The sequence below is a fragment of the Patella vulgata genome, chromosome 4 (assembly GCF_932274485.2).
Source record: "Patella vulgata chromosome 4, xgPatVulg1.2, whole genome shotgun sequence".
NCBI classification, from domain to species: domain Eukaryota; kingdom Metazoa; phylum Mollusca; class Gastropoda; family Patellidae; genus Patella; species Patella vulgata.
In genome coordinates this window covers 75362985-75380603 of record NC_065882.2, presented here as the reverse complement: position 1 = coordinate 75380603, position 17619 = coordinate 75362985, and the positions used below count along the sequence as shown (strand labels likewise).

Below are 17619 nucleotides of genomic sequence, written 5' to 3'. Positions count from 1 at the left end.
GCATACAGGTTTGTGTTTCTAATACGTGATTTGTTTTACATACAAGTCATGATGGATATACGATCCCGGACTTGTATATGACAATGTCGCCTGCCTACTCTCGTATGATTGCCTTAATCCAATTTCACCCTAGGGTCGCCTGCCCAACCTCGTGGGTTTTCTCCGGGTCCACCCGTTTACTCCCACTGCTAAAGACGCTTAAACGCAAGCGAATCATTGAAATAAAATTGAACCATATGTTATTCCCGAAATGATCTAGTTTGTGTCGAATGGACGTTAGCATCCCCCCACCCACACTCAATCTGAACGACAGACTCACCCTACCTGCAGAGAAGTGACTCTGACACAGTGAATAGCCATGATAACCATATGACGTTATCTAAACGTCACAGGTCATGAGGTCATATCAACAAACACCATCATTATGATCATTATCAACATTACAGAACGTCCTATCGCTTCTTCCAATGATTTTTCACAAAAATAACACCATCTACAACTCTAGATTTGACGTCGGCATATTGGCACTATTTTGTGCTTCGGTCGTGTCTATTTCAGATATACACAATCAATTCTGTTAATGTTATTAGCGTGGGGATTGACTAAAAGTTAATTTATTTCAGTTCTAAACAAAAATTTAAAACTCTAACGCAATTTTAAAAAAATAGCCAAATTCTGGCTGGGATTACTCAGCGAAATTGGCCATTCACTGTATACGTGCGAAAAAAAAGCCAGCTACCATTTAATTTTCGTACGTTAGTTACGTACGCACCCACACTCTCACTCCCACTCTCTCTCTATATTATGTCAGTATGGGTTAGATCTATTTGATAAGGCTAACATTAAGTATGGTCAAAGGTCACGAAATGTAAACAGGGCTAGCGCTAATCCCAACCCTAACCCACCCTGGACCTAGCCCTGATGCTTACCCTAAACCTAACCTGCATTCTCACCAACAATCACGTCGTGCCCTAACCCTGTTTACATCGTAGCGACCTTGACAAAAATTGAGCTGGCCTTAATAAATAGATTTAGCCGCCAGTCAGTTATTTCTGTCTCACGCTGAATACTTACCGAGCATTTTAAGGACAGATTGCCTGATCAGTGACTGTTGCTGGCCCCTCGTGTCAGGGTTTAAAACACTGGCTGACGTTGTTTGACTGTCATTGGACGAATCAGAACCACTTCTAATGAGAACCGATCGCCTAATTGCTAGGGCAATCATAAAATATAAAATTCCAATCACTGTCATAGGAAAAATAAAAAATAAAAATGTCGACACTTGAAACACAATTTTAGCCTCCGATTCATTTATTGTATTGCACTGTGCAGATTCTGATATTGGAACGTTTCCATCGAATGTGTCGTAGATTATTCCAAATTGTAGTGCTACGGGTATTGAACACAAGACAGACAAGGACCAGATACTTATTATCACCTTGACAACACGTGATAAATTAGAGTTATTGGCCCTCATTGGATAACAAATGGCGTTATAACGTTCCACCGTAAAGGCGGTGATGGTCAAAATGGAGGTATACGTTGAGGCCTCAGCGGCCAGGAGTCTGAGCCGGCAAATAGTTTCACCCAGTAGAAAAGGATATGACGACCACAACGTATAAATCTCATACGGTAAACCCAGCACCAACATCATTAAATCGGACACGGCCAGGTTAAACAGGTAATAATTAGTTGGTGTGTGCATGTAACGATTTTTAATGATGATAATGCACGTGCATATATTGCCGAACACACCAGTTATAAAAATCAGAATGTACACAAAGGTTATAGGCACAGCTGCTTTCGATCCCAGTTCTTCCTCTAGTCCAATGGTTTGATTAGAAGTGTTCACCCCTATACCAAACACAGAACTCGACACATTTTCCGCCATTTTATGTTTTCAAATCACTGTAGGCCTAAATGTTGCTCAGGTGCCACACACAATTGTCCAGACGAATACACCAGGATAACATTTGTGCACGTTAAATTGTTTTTGTTGTATTAAAAAACAAACAAAACATGTTGAAGCGCTAATCCAGATAAAAAAAAACTTGTGTTATAAAAAGTTTGCAACATTGGCAGACTCCCTCAAAACACAGCAGGCATTTTCACAGATGTCTGGTAATCCATCAAAGGTGATTGATATGACGTCATATACCTATACGTTAGTTTGGTTTAAATCCAATGTTGTAGCATAGTAATTAACACGGCAAAACTCGTATCCATCGTGTTTGTAAGCTTTCCAATCCATCATTTTCTTTCGCTTAATTAATTTGTGCTTATTAAACAGAGATTGTTGAAACTCATCACCGAGGAAGGTAAATATCCGAACCTAAAGTGTACTGTAAAACAATTAACCTGTTAAATTGTAGGCTACATTTTAAATACAATTACGCCTGTCAATAATTTTCACCTGCTTTCCAGATCATACCATCTTTCATAATAATCATATATCAAAAAAGCAGCACGCTGTCACTGGATTGTATATGATGCAGAGAATGTGTTATAGATATGTGTTGTATTATTGGCTGTAAAACGACACGTAAGTCACCACACTTATCCGCTAATGTAAAACTTTAATCCAATGAGCGATTGTCAGAATATGTAGAGTTTTTTGTGTTTTTGCAAATCCTTCCTAGAATTTCTTCATCCATGTTTATGACCAAATCTTGTTGTCTATGGTGTTCTGACAAGTAAATCCAATTTACATGTACGATTCATTACTACTCCATTGACGATATTTAATACGACTTCACTTTTCTATTATTTACAAGCAGAAAAAAACCTAATAGAAATGTAAACGACCCAAAACTAAATTCTTAATGTAACTAGATTTTAATTTTATTCTCCACCCGTGTTGAATAACATATAATTGCATTATCAACCTCATAAACAATAGGTGCGTGTTCTTCAAATTCCATCATTTATCATCCAGCCTGTTACTAAGGTGATTTAAAATGACAATTTACCACCATCTTGCTTGTGTCATTATGCACTTCGTTACCCTCGAACGAGACGTTTGGAATAAAATAAATCACACATTCAACCTCGTGCAAATGTTTTCACGGATGGAATTATTTTCGATTACAAGTCGATAGAAATAACTGGAATGTACAATCAATGATTTTTTTCCCCAAACACATCGTCCGCTTCGTTTCATTTTATACCCAACGCTGTTTTAGATTAACAATATCTACTTTAAAGGGGTTGTCCCATCATGGATTTCACAGGGCGCCGTAACGCAAATAAAAGTATGTTTAACTATATAAACCAAAAGCCAAATGTCACGTTATAGTCAATTTACCTTGGCTAAATATTGCAAATTAAAATATTAAGCTGTATTGAAAACAATCACCAGATTTGTTTGAAGAGGCTTACGTAACTTATATGAGAAATTATTGTCTTTAATTGGCTGATTCGTGATACCCCTGTAACTTCATAGGCATAGTTATTCGGACATTTATACTGTGTTTAAATTTGGGGTTAGTATTGCACAAGAATCGGAGAAACGTTTGCCGAGAATAAACCAGTTTAATTAATCAAAGTATACCCATGACCCGCCCTTAAGCTACTGATAGAAATTGTGGAATGACGCAAAATGTTTAAAATTTATTCAAATGTTATTTTAGATAATACTGTTCAGTCATAAGATAGATGTTGTTTCATATTTTGGAACATTCAATCTTTCGAGGTATTTAACACATTCTGTTTTCATTTTTTCTTCTAATCTGGCCTGAATCTACCCTGTAAATAAACAAACATAGTTAAATAATGAGAATCATATTCTGCCAGGTATTAATGTCTTACTTAAAACATTAAAAACACCAGACACATACTCTAAAATATCCTCCTGATGCCAGAAAGTTTGTACTTTTAGTCTATTAATTATTTGAGTTTCAAATTGTGGCTCAGTCATTAAAGGCTCAATACCACTCTTGTTGTAACTGAATAATATGTCCCAATCTTTATTATGGTCAACAAATTGTACTATTTTACAATATTCCAATTAATTGATGATACAAATTTCATCTTAACACACCTAATTTAAAAGATTGGAAAAATTCAACTAAATGATTTGAAAAGCCTGACGTAAAGCTTTTCAAATGTGACATTGATTTTAAAATATTTTTAAACCCTCTGGACAAGTAAAATAGGATTTAATGGATAATTTACACAACAGGTAGGACACTAACACATCTAGTACTTAGAATAAGGCTATTTTTTTATTTTCTGGAGCTGTCAAGCCAGCAAGAGTGTTATTGACCCTTTAAGGCGCTGGCTCGCTAACAACACCTAGTTAGCGAGTTCGATCCCGGTGTTTACCGAGAAAGTTCGGATTTTATGGCGTGGTTTCCCTGTTTCAGTTGGGCCGTCTTGTGCCTATCAAGGAATAACCCCTGGTTGTGAATCTGTCCGTATTGCAGATTGAAGGGCCAGGCAAAGAATAGCGCCCATGTTCAAAGCAAACGCCAAGGTTCTGCGATCTGGCCTAGGAAGCTGTGACAAAGTGATTTTTTTTTCAAGTTTGTTATTTTTCGGGACATTTTCTCGCGTTGTGTTCACGTTTTCCGGCGACCTTGTGCATTTTCTGGTCGCTGTACGGTCGCAGCAGCACAGTAAGGACGACACTCCGTTCTGACGGGGGCATATAACACCTACGTCTTTAAATTCAAATATTGTTTTGTTGTGCAACCTTATCCGTTTTGGGGAGCCACGGTGGGTCGGTGGGTACGACTTTGGCTCGCTAACCTGGAGGTCCCGAGTTCGATCACTGCATTGGCTGAGAAAATTCATCGGGATTTTTCCCTCGGGGTTCCTCCTTGTCAGTGATGCAGGACCCAGGGCTTGGCAAGGTAAAACGTATAGTCGTTCGGAAGATCCCGTGTACACATCGGCGTGCACGTTAAAGATCCCTTGACAGTTGGAATTCGGTATAAGAGAAGTACGTAGCGCCGCTGTCCGGGCAAATTTCCCTCATAGCACACCGAATGGCGTATGTCCGTCTTCGTTTGGCCAGTCGGGGCAGAACAGTAGGACTTTAAACCCCATTTCATTTCTTATCCGTTTGGAAAGACATGGGGTGATATCACCACATGTATCTTTAATCCTGCTACAACATTATCCTGCTACAACATTTGGACTGTGGCATATAAAATGAAAATAAAATCCTCTATACTTCTCTTCAACCGAACCAAATATATTTGATTTTGAAGATGTTAAACCTTACTGACGCCACTATAATCGATTACGTCCATCCGATTTCCGGTATAATAGGAGTAGCAAGCTTTCAGTTTGCTGAGGAGTAATTCCGTAATCGCTTTTGACATCCTCTTTCTGACTATCACATGCATGTTACCATGGCTATATATGTATCACTATAGACTAGAGGGGTTTTTTATGACAAATTTAAATGTCTAAATGTATAGATATATCTTCCTGTTTATTGATATCGGAATTGGTGCTGAATGAATTTATTAATCCTAGCTCGTCCTTAAAGATGTGTAGATAAAGAGTTTGTCCTTGCTAAAATATTTCAAAAAATGATAATAACAAATGAATATATTGAAAATTTCGCTCAGATTACTTTATCCTGATTGGGGTCGGATGACCGAATGGTTAGCGCGTGCCTCGAGAATTTTCGCGAAGTTTCGCTCTCTTGAGGTCCACGTGGGCCCAGGGCATTACATCATGGATTATCTATGGGCTCCCAGTTTCCTCCCGTGCACTCCCTACGCGCAAGCCTAACAAATTATTGAAATGAAATTGTATCGTACGTTGGTCCCGAAATGATTTAGTTTGTGTTGAGTGGAGCTTAAAATCCATTTCTATCTCTGAATGTGGATGTGAATAAGTCGATTTATCATGATACAGTAAAAAGAAATCCAGGATATTTATGAAGACGTAGAAAAATATCTGTATTAAGGCGGGGATTAACCGGATTTATCAATATCTAAAATAAAGTCAATATGTTACTTCACTAATAAAATACAACTCTTCAACATTAGAAGTACGGCTTCTTCTACTCGTTTCAAGTAATATTAATTATTAACTCGTCGACTCTTCTAAAAAAAAACTTCATATTAACTGCCATATTGGTTATTTATATGGTTAAAAAGAGGTAAGATCGCGCAATATCTGGATACTGTTTTTGTTAAATATCAGTCAATAAAAAACGAACATTTTCTAATAACTTGATATTTGCAGCCATTTCTTACGGGGTAGAAAGAGGTATTAGGGTAATAGGGATGTTTAAAATCGGTCAATGAAATGAAATGGGGTTTAACAACCAGCCAATTAGAATAAATTAGTCATTTCGGGACTTACACAACATGGTTCAATTTTTTTCAATAATTCGCGTAGGGGTCTTTAGCAGTGGGAGGAAACCGGGGGACCCGGAGAAAACCCACGAGGTTGGACAGGCGACCCTATACTCCTTGTCACGTACAACGGGAGAATCGAAACCCCGCCAGTTGACTCAATGATAAAGATGCATGGTAGTTGCTACCCATTTGTGTCCATTTCTAGGTGCCAATATTTAGCTCCTTTAAATAATCACTTAAGTTGAGAAGACGGACTGGTTGGAAGGCACAACGGACCAGGATGCCGCATTAAAAAGGGTAAAATATATCGCTTTAAAAATATAGAAAATATTCTGAATCAACCTACACTAAGATAAACATTTAAACGCCAACATCAATTCTAAGGTGATTAATATAGGCCTATTCTGAATGTTGAATTCCGTCTTTATTTAGACATCTATATGAAATTTATCAAACAAACATTTCTGAAATGAAATGAAATGAAATGGGGTTTAACGTCCTACTGTTCTGCTCCTAACCTGGGCTAATGAAGACGGGCATACGCCATACAGTGTGCTATGAGGGAAATTTTGCCCGGACAGCGGCACTACGGCCTACTCTTATATCGAATTCCAACTGCCAAGGGATCTTTTACGTGCACGCCCATTTGTTTACGGGACCTCGGTTTTTTGTCCCATCCGAACGACTAGACAGCTTTCCTTGTCAGCCCCTCCGTCCTGCATCACTGACAAGGGAGAACCACGCCGGAAAATCTGGATGAACTTTCTCGGCCAATGCAGGGATCGAACACCCGACCTCCAGGCTAGCGAGCTAGCGTCTTACCCACTTAGCCACGTGATCCCCACAAACATTTCTTAAACCACGTCAATTCCAATCAAATTCAGTTGTCGGCATCGCATTTGAACAGGCTTTCAATTCTCAAAAGCCGAAAAACGACAGGAGATACTGATTTAAAAGTTAACTTAAAATAAACTGTTTGTCATTCATAAATACGTAGATAAACTGAAGACATTATTATTTAAAATGAAAGAGATAATAAGAAATCGCCTTTCCACCTTTCACATTTAGACACTTATAACTGTTATTTTTTTTAATGAGGAGCAGCTATTTAAAAATCTTGTTTTCTTGATAATTAGATTTTGAGTTTCGGAGTCGTGATATTTTATATCTTGAGAGTCGTGATATTTTGTATCATTAGAGTCATGATATTTTATATCATTAGAGTCATGATATTTTGTGTCTTTAGAGTCATGATATTTTATATCTCGAAAGTCGTGATATTTTGTATTTTTATATTCTGTATCTTTAGCGGCGTGATATTTTATATCTTTAGATATTGTGTGTCTTTAGGGTCGCGTTATTTTGTGTCTTTAGCGGCGTGATATTTTGTATCTTTAGATATTGTGTGTCTTTAGGGTCGCGTTATTTTGTGTCTTTAGAGGCGTGATATTTTGTATCGTTTGATATTGTGTGTCTTTAGGGTCGCGTTTTTTGTGTCTTTAGAGGCGTGATATTTTGTATCTTTAGATATTGTGTGTCTTTAGAGTCGCGTTTTTTGTGTCTTTAGAGGCGTGATATTTTGTATCTTTAGATTGTGATATTGTGTGTCTTTAGGGTCGCGATTTTTGTGTCTTTAGAGGCGTGATATTTTGTATCTTTAGATATTGTGTGTCTTTAGGGTCGCGTTTTTTGTGTCTTTAGAGGCGTGATATTTTGTATCTTTAGATTGTGATATTGTGTGTCTTTAGGGTCGCGTTTTTTGTGTCTTTAGAGGCGTGATATTTTGTATCTTTAGATTGTGATATTGTGTGTCTTTAATGTCGCGTTATTTTGTGTCTTTAGAGGCGTGATATTTTGTATCTTTAGAGATGTAATATTTTGTATCTTTAAGTTTACGTTCTTACATAACATTCATATGTCAAAGAATCGGGAATATTATTTAATATTTGACCAGAAATAAAATTAGCACACGCTGCATATGGGAATCAATCCGGATAAACACGCCGAAGTTCAGGTGAACACAGGAGACTGATCTATTGTCCGTCGTTAAAGAATTGGAGTCAGCTACTTGGAACGATGCGTATTTGTACGACTTCATTGGAATGGTTTGTACACTGGCCATATTCCTGAAGCCATGGGGAATTACACAAGTAGTTTGTGTGTTAGTCAGAGGCGAATGAATTTAAAAGTTATGCTAGGTGCGATGCTTTATGACAGGATTGTCCCTATCGAGTCCACGATCTGGTACGTGCAGATACGTTCGGATATGTTTCGATACGAACAACATAATTGCTACGACTGACCTCAATATATGATAAGACCTGATAGGATCACCACGATTACTCCACGATTTCAATCGTAGCGCGAATCGTGATAGTGGGAACCTAGAATTATCGAGCATCGAACAGGAATCAAAGAAGTCTTCAGGATTTTCTAGCCTGACAAGGGACAACATCTATTTGTTCGGGTGGGACGATAAAAACAGATCCCATATAGCGGTTGGCCTGCACATAAAAATAAAATTAAATGAAATGGGGTTTAACGTCCTACTGTTCTCCTCCGACTGGGCTAATGAAGACGGGCATACGCCATACAATGTGCCATGGGGAAATTTGCCCGGACAGCGGCGCTACGGTCTATCGTTCAAAATTTAGTTTTAGTTGTCTTTACTACACTAGGATCTGGAAGAGCTGCTACATAACCTGAGTTCTGGTTGATGTGAGGTATTAGCCAATGAAACTGTCTCCTGCGGCGAGTTCTTGTCACGCAGTGCACTGAATTGTGGGTATCCCGCTAGAAACAGCAACGCTGACTGGTTAATCAAATGTCTGACGTCATAGATCGCTCGTATGACCCCTGGCACGACGTCCCACTACAACCGTTCAGATATAGAGAAGGCCATCAAAAGTATAAAAAACGAAAGGTCTGTAGTTTAATCAGATTGCCTTGGCATTTAGAATTTTATGAAGAGTAGACAGAAAGTAGAAAAGTTAGACGTTTTTTCCCATTTCCGGCGTGGTTCCCCCTTGTCAGTGATGCAAAACGGAGGGCCTGAAAAGGACAGCTGTCTAATCGTTCGGACGGGACGAAAAACCGAGGTCCCGTGTACATATTGGCGTACACGTAAAAGATCCCTTGGCAGTTGGAATTCGATATAAGAGTAGGCCGTAGCGCCGCTGCCCGGGCAAAATTTCCCTCATAGCACACTGTATGGCGTATGCCCGTCTTAATTAGCCCAGTTTAGGAGCAGAGTAGTAGGACGTTAAACCCCATTTCATTTCATTTTCATTTCCTTTTATTTTTATAGCTGTCGGCAGAAGCTTACTGTAGGTCTACTTACAGGACCATAAAACAACCCATCCATCGCTTATCCAAGATATAAATAGTATTTATCTACTTTGCTATTATTCACACGAACACGAAAATTTGTTCAGATCATTTCAAAACTAATATATCGCTTATCTTATGGTTTTGACAGATAAAATGGCCTAAAAAATCTTCAGAAGAACTGAAAAGTACCTACCACCTATAGATGATGTCCACAAAAGCGGAGTGATATTTCCGATGTCTGTTAAAAATAACAATGGCGCCCTTTCATCTGGTTCAGATTGTGTATAATTATGACGTCTGTAAATAAAGAGAAAAGAGAGTTGTTATTGATAAATCCACCGTCGATCAATTAGAACGGGAAACAAATAAACATATAATAAAGGGTGGCAAATCCCAGACACGCATGGGTCCGTCCACATCAAAAGATCACACTTTTGTGGTTAGCGTGATAGAACTATTTAAAGTTAACTCTTCGTAAGCAAAATTTGTAACCTTCCGAGAGTAGACGTCATTTTCGTTGACAGGAAATTAAACGAACTTGTTAGATGAAAATAAACATCATGGGATAATATATCACGATTTTAAAAACATTATCATCTATAGCCTTGAACTATTGCAGTCTTTCAAAGACAACATATGTAGTCTTTGCATCAATCGATCCAGCCGGCCGGACGAAGGCCTATGGGCTTAACAAAACATAGAACATTTTCCACTGAAATTGTTTGTTTTCGCAGATTGTGAATATGGGTTTCAACAGCCTGCGACAAAAACAACAAGTATCTCCCATGTGTGATAATGAAGAATAAATGAACTGAAAGAATTTTTCTCTTTTTTTTACAGTGGTACCGGTGGTCAACGTTTTTAACGCATATTCGTCGATCTTCCATTCTCCCAAGCAGAGTTTTCTTCTTTGCAAAACGATAGATCGCGCTCAGTGCAACAATTGATGTCTGATTTTAATCAGAGAGTACCAGTCCGTCCATACTGGTAAGGGGACCACCACGGTCGCTCAGTCAGTATGAAACTGGTTCGCTGTCCAAGAGGTCTTGGGTTAGATCACGGTGTTTACCCAGAAGGTTCTTCGGGATGTTTTCGCATAGTATCCCCTATGCCGTTTGTGTGGGACGAAACACCCAGACATGGTGGTGCCCGGGCAAAATTTCACTCAAAGTAAGACGTTTAATGTTTGCAAATCTGGTTTTCAGCGATATACAAATGAACCACCGTGCTCAATATTGGAAAAGATTCAGCATTGCTAATGCCGCCTGTTTGTTATTTTATTAAGGGTTCCAATTAGATCTTTATTCAGACTGGATTTTAAATTGGACGTGGCACCCGTCACTCAGTTGAGTTAATTACGTCGTTGGGATCAGTTCAATCGCCGCATTTCAGACCAACACGCACCAGACCTAAAAGTTTAACTCAATTGACTACACTTTAAAAAACATTTTTTTTTTCTAAAACTGATTTATATATGAAGCTAATTTGATTAGGTCTGCTTCTGTTTGGGTTTTATTAACCCTCAATATAATTAGATAAACATGTTTACAAAGATTTTAGGCTGCAGGAGAATAGTAATTATTAAATGGATAGGTGGTTACCGGAAGTTTGTCTCTATCTGCTGTTTTAACCGGCTAGATCTATTTGTTAAGGCCAACTCAATTTTAGTCAAGGTCGCGGAGGTATAAATAAGGTTAGGGCACGTGATTGTAGGGTAGAGTTAGGTTTAAGCATTAGGCTAGGTCCAGGGTTTAAGTCCGAAAGATCTCGGTTCCTTTCGATATTTGCGCGTATCGGACCGCAAGTTTCTTGATTATGGCCCCCTGAATTTACGAAAAAATCTCGATTTTACCTTGTGGACCCTCTATAGGTCACAATTTTATCCGATTTAAGAACCCGTTCGAATATATCACCGTTACACCATAATGTCGGTCGAGTTTGCATTTCGTGAACATCGGACAAAAACTGCAGGACAAAATGGCCGCCCCTTGTTCGCAAATAGTGTAAAAATATCAAGGTTGTGAATTTTTAACCGATTTAAGAACACGTTCGAATATATCACCGTTACACCATAATGTCGGTCGAGTCTGAATTTCGTGAAAATCAGACTAAAACTGCGGGACAAAATGGCCGCCTCCCGATCGTAAATAGTGTAAAAAATATGTTATATCAAGGTTGTGGACCCTCTAGAGATCACAATTTTGATCCGATTTGGTGAAACTTAAAACACGGGTTTATGTCCCAACGATTTCGGATCCTGCCGATATTCGCGCATATCGGACTGATTGTAAGAAAACATCGCGATTTTAGCTTGTGGACTCCTCTTTAGGTCACAATTTTTGTCAGATTTTAAAAATCCTACAAATATATCACCATTACACCCTGATGATAATTGAGTCCGAATTTCGTACAAATGGAACCGAAACTTTCCGAAAAAATGGCCGCCCCTTGAACGCAAATAGTGTAAAAGTAAGAGGTCACAATATTTGTCTGATTTTGATGAAACTTAAAATATATGTTTATATCCCAAAGAACTCGGTTCCTTTCGCTATTAACACATATTAACTGGATTGGAATACAATTTGTGAATGATAATTAAACGTAGAAATGGATAATCGATACTTTGTTTTTTAACGTACCGACTAATGATGATCGAGGCTAGCCTAAAATTTAAAGGAGCTATATCGCTAATATTTGGGACCTACAAATTGACACAAATCGGTCGCAACGTATATAATAATGTAATATGAATGTAAATAAACTGATTTACATTCAATCGTTTCCGTTTTTACTCTGTTTGGCGAAATACGCCAGAAGTCTCAATCGAATGGAAATCTCTAGCGTCTGGTTATTCCAGTCTACACCGATAATATTTATTGCGCATGTTCTCCAGATAAGAATATGGGGTCACCGTTTGACATGACTTGTGGAATATGTCTAACCTCGTTCTTCCGAGTCGCTTGTTACCAATTGCGCTGAAACGCACTATAGTACACGATTCGTGTACCAATCGTAAGACGTTTATTTTGTCTTTAAATATTGGATATCAGAAGCATATATTTACCCGGTAAAAAGACAACACCAATATTGATTATATATGACAAATTATAAGTGTTTTCATTGTCGAAGTTTTTGGATAATATTGAGTTAGAGACTTAGCTACTTTAAAAGCTAATATCTCGGTTCATAGTGGAGCAATTGAGCTGAAATTTTCAGCATACATGTATTTACGTTATCTATGTTTTAACTATTATAGCGAAAACTATAATCTCTTCATCTAATCTCCCATTAAATTCCCCTTTAATTAGATTGAATATGTTTTAGTCATCATCAAATCACACAGTATCTTTAACGCAAATAATGGTCATGCCAATGTACATAAAAAAAAAGCAATTTCAACATTACAAGGTAAAATCCTGTTTTGGCCACCAAAATGTCGAATGCATGGCATGATATAGATGGGAAAGAGTAAGAATCCTAACGCAGGCACTTAAAGATTTAAGTTTGAAAACCGATCATTAAAATAGCTAAGTCTCTAACTCAATATCATCAAAAATCTTCGACATTGAAAACACGAATTATTTGTCAATTCAAATCAATATTGGTCTTGAGATCGTACAGGGAAAGGATGGGCTTCTGATATCCAATATTCAAGACAAAATAAACATTTTGTCTTTGGTACACGAATCGTGTACCATACTGCGTTTCAGTGCCATTTGGAACAAGGGACTCAAAGATTCCACAAGTCATGTCGAATGGTGACGCTATATTCTTATCTGGAGAGAATGCGCAATAAATACCATCGGTTTAGACTGGAATAACAAGACGCTAAAGATTGTCTTCAATTGAGACTTCTGGCGTAATTCACCGAACATAACTGATTAGAAATTACAGTAAAAACAGAAACGATTGAATTTAAATCAGTTTATATACATTCATATTAAATTATTAAATGCGTTGCGACCCATTTGTGTCAATTTCTAGATCCCAAATATTAGCGATTTGGCTCCTTTAAATATCACTTCGGTGAAAGCAGGCGTTAAATAAAGCTATTTCACGGTCATTTGATGGTAATATTTTTTTGCTTAAATCCCCTACTCCAAAGACCCTCTATTTACCCTGAAAATGAAAATTACTACATGTAGTATTAAAATTCCGAATATTGGGTAAGTGTGACGCAACAATCCGTACTCTGTATTATATTGTATTTTAAGTTACAAAAAGAGACTTGATTAGTCTTGAAGCTTTTGCAAACACACTGGTGGACATGTACTAGTATGATATACAAACATAGACCTAAGCATACCCAATAAAAATAAGTACTAAAAGTAAGTATACATGCAAATCTATTAGAAATACGACACCCAATGTGACCGGTGCCAGCAAAATCAGTCGGAAGTCGCCTTCATTCATTTTGCGCTATAGGCCATACATCAGTCAGCGGTGAAATTATTGATTTGGTCTATTTCACGTCAACTAATTTTACAACCAGTAGCCCGAACGGGAATTTTGTTGCATTTTAAATCCTACAGTTGTGGCTTTCAAGAAATGTATAGAACTCAATTTTGGTGAAGTCACCCACGTGACTTATTTTGCAGGCATCGGTCACAAATTAAAGATTTTTAATTTTAATGAGAAATAGGGTTGAAATTCCACTCGACACACACGGATCAATTTTATTTCAAAAATTCGCATGCGCGTAGGGGTCTTAAGCAGTGGAAGGAAACCGGGGGACCCCGAGAAAACCCACGAGGTTGGACAGGCGACCCTGCTCCTTGTCACGTACAACCGGGGAATCAAAACCACGCCAGTTGACTCATTGACAAACCTTATGATACAATGCGCTCGCGCTAACCATTCGGCCATCCAACCCCACTAATAATTAACAGCTGGGCCCGGTTCGTAGAAAATTCTTAAAGTAAGCACAAAGTCATGCTTCACTTTTTCTTATGCAAGAAACTTTTAAAAATACCGTCTCAAGAAAATTCTCAAGACCATTCTTACGTAAGCACAAGTCAAGTATAAGTCTAAGCACATTGTGACTGGTAAAGTTTACCATAAACTGAGACTACGATGCTCTTTAACGTCATAAAAACAACTTTGGTATGCGAATTACGTCATAAATTTGTCGTCTGCTTCATTGACGTCATATATATATGGTTGATTTAGATGCATTTGAAATGTCCCCTATACACATAAAAAACGTGCGACAAGATAAAAAACGCAAGACACATACAAACTAACTGAATAATTTTGAGAGCGCCTAATCTTAAAGTAGCCCGTGTGTTTGTAGCCTATTGTTTACCAATTGGCAAATAAATAAAATGGTTTCAGAGTAGAAGCCAAATTTTCTATAGGCCCCCTAGCATTCTTAATTTCTTCTGAAAAAGGATTTTCTCTGTCTTGTAATTGTCTCTTTGGTATCAAAAGGTGTCGGAAATGCCGTCGAATAACTCTACCCTCAGCCATCTTTTTGAAGCAGAAACAGATTTATGGTTGGTAAGCAAGCCGTATAGGCCTACCTTGCTTGGGACTTGTGTTTAGATTGACTATGTTTAAGAACGAAGTTGTGCTTAAGTTTTTTCTTGGAACGCATAATGACGTTCTTGTGCTTACAATGAAGTCTACTTAAAATCTAAGCACATGAACGTTCTTAAGAATTTTCTTGGAACACAAAATAAGGTAAGTTTACTTAAATGCAATTGTTCTCTTATCATTTTTAAGCACAAATGACAACGACAATAACAAGATGGTAACATGATAAGTCAATTCCCGGTCGATACAAATAAACAAGCTCCACATCAATGCAAGGATCCGAGAACAGAGCTACACCCATCCCAAACTTAGGCTGCCTATCTACAGCTAGCTCCGGCTGAGAATAGGCCCTAAGCTAATTAACCGACATTTAAATTCCTACATCGACGATTTTAGTCGAAAACACTGAGTATGCTTTTAGAAAATTTTAAAAGTATTTATTTCTCTTCTATTGTCATATTGAATGAAATTTAATATGTTTATTTAGCCGCTGTGTGTATGAAAGATGTCAAACTAATCAAAGCCGAATCACAAAATAGTCCTCTAATTATTCAATATGGCGGCGCCCATGAAACATAATTTCACAGAGGCGGTTTTGTTTGCGAAAACAAATTTAGGAGTATCTAACCTTGTTTTGAAAGATAAACAGATTGAAACTCTAAAGACAGTTTACAAAGGTAAAGAGTTTATTGCAATATTGCCCATAGCACATATTATATATCGCTTTTACGCGAGTGTCAGCGACATGCCGTGTTTACATAAAACACACGTGCGTGGGTTATTTTTACTTTGTTGTCTAAACAAAGCGGTGTCGAATCGATAAGTCCCGCCCCAAAATGATCACATGATCGTTTTAAATGGCGGATAATCAGTGCAGTGTCACATTCTGGGAAGTATGACGTAGATAGGTCGCTGCGTGCAGTATGAGGTACACCGCGACACTCGGATACAGGCATATCGAGGTCGTTAACTTTTAATAAATAATTGTTTTACATTTAACTGGTAAACAAAGACAGAATCACCTTCAAATAAAGAATATAATATAGCCGCTAGCGTTCGATTTATCGTGAGAATGTTGGTTATTGTGTACTAATATAATAATTGTACACGAATAATATGTTTTGCTCTTTAAATAAAACACTTAACTTTAGAGTGATAAATGTATTCAATCTTTTGATTACCGGGGATAAAGTGTAAATATTACTTTTTTTAGCAGATATATTACAGATAATGTTGACGTATTATGCCGTCGCCTCTTCGCTTCCGGACGTCCGTGCGTCACAATTTTTATCCGACTTTGATGAAATATAGGTCTATCTCCCAAAGATCCCGGTTGCTTTCGATATTTTAATATGTATTGGGCCATAACTTCATGGTTTATGGCCCCTGATTGCACGAAAAATCACGTTTTTAGCTGGTGGACACTCTACAGGTCATAATTTTCACCTGATTTTGATGAAACATGATATGCTTATCCAACTAATCGCGAATGTGTGAACAGGGTTTTTTTTGTTTTAGGTAGGAATGATTTTAAGAAGACTACGCTTCAAAACGGCTCGGGGCGTGGACCGATCATTTCGAAAATTAAAATTTAGCTACTGTTTTAAGTAAAATTGTTTCGCATCACTTGACTCGGCTGGTCGTTTATACATATGGACATACAATGTGCTTTTATATACTAATTTTGCTTGACCTGTTGGGGCACATAAATCTGCAATTAATTTACTACTGATTTGTCAATTAGAAAGAGAGAAAGAGGGAGAGAGAGAGAGATGGGGGTTAATGTCCACTCGACCCAAACTAGGCCATTTCGGGACTAACACATGGTTGGATTTTATTTTAATAATTACCATGCGCGTAGGAGGAAACCGGAGGACCCAGAGAAAACCTACGAGGATGGACAGGCAACCCAACTCCTTGTCACGTACAACCGGGGAATCGAAACCACGCCAGTTGACTCAATGACAGACCTTATGATACAGCGCACATGCGCTAACCATTCGGCCATCCAACCCCCCTAAAATGTTATAAAAATCTGAAATGAAATAAAATGAGGTTTTATGGCACGTCAACATCAACCGGGCTACATTGCGCCAAACATAATGGCGATTCTTTCGAGACATTTTATTAAAATTTCAAAAGGCCAATACTTTGTTATATTAAAACGTAGAAGGATATTAGTATATAGCAAGATTCAAAGAACTAGCAAAACTTTATTTGGCTGGGTCCGCTCGAGGTTCTATCTTTACTTATATCTCTGCCGGAATGATAGGTGTTTCCACAAGAAATCAAAACTGCGCTACGGACAATATTGTACGAACATATGAAACGGAAATAAAAATGGCACAAACTGTTTATATGTAACATGCAACAAATTGCAGGTTTTTTTAGTCCATTTTGCCATGACTTTTCCTCTGAGAAATCCCAAGAGAAG

The 17619-nt window shown here is 37.9% G+C and overlaps 1 protein-coding gene across 1 annotated transcript in view; it reads right to left on the bottom strand.

Moving 5' to 3' along the window:
• The window catches only part of LOC126819307 (pyrokinin-1 receptor), a 40194-nt gene that overhangs the window by 5176 nt on the left and 17399 nt on the right, over positions 1 to 17619 (bottom strand). Inside the window, exons 2-3 of the mRNA XM_056100717.1 lie at positions 9844 to 9947; positions 1075 to 3744 (exon numbers count right to left, since the gene is read on the bottom strand). Coding sequence (XP_055956692.1) covers positions 1075 to 1891 — 817 coding nt within the window. The 5' untranslated portion in view covers positions 1892 to 3744; positions 9844 to 9947. The remainder of the gene's footprint in view (positions 1 to 1074; positions 3745 to 9843; positions 9948 to 17619) is intronic.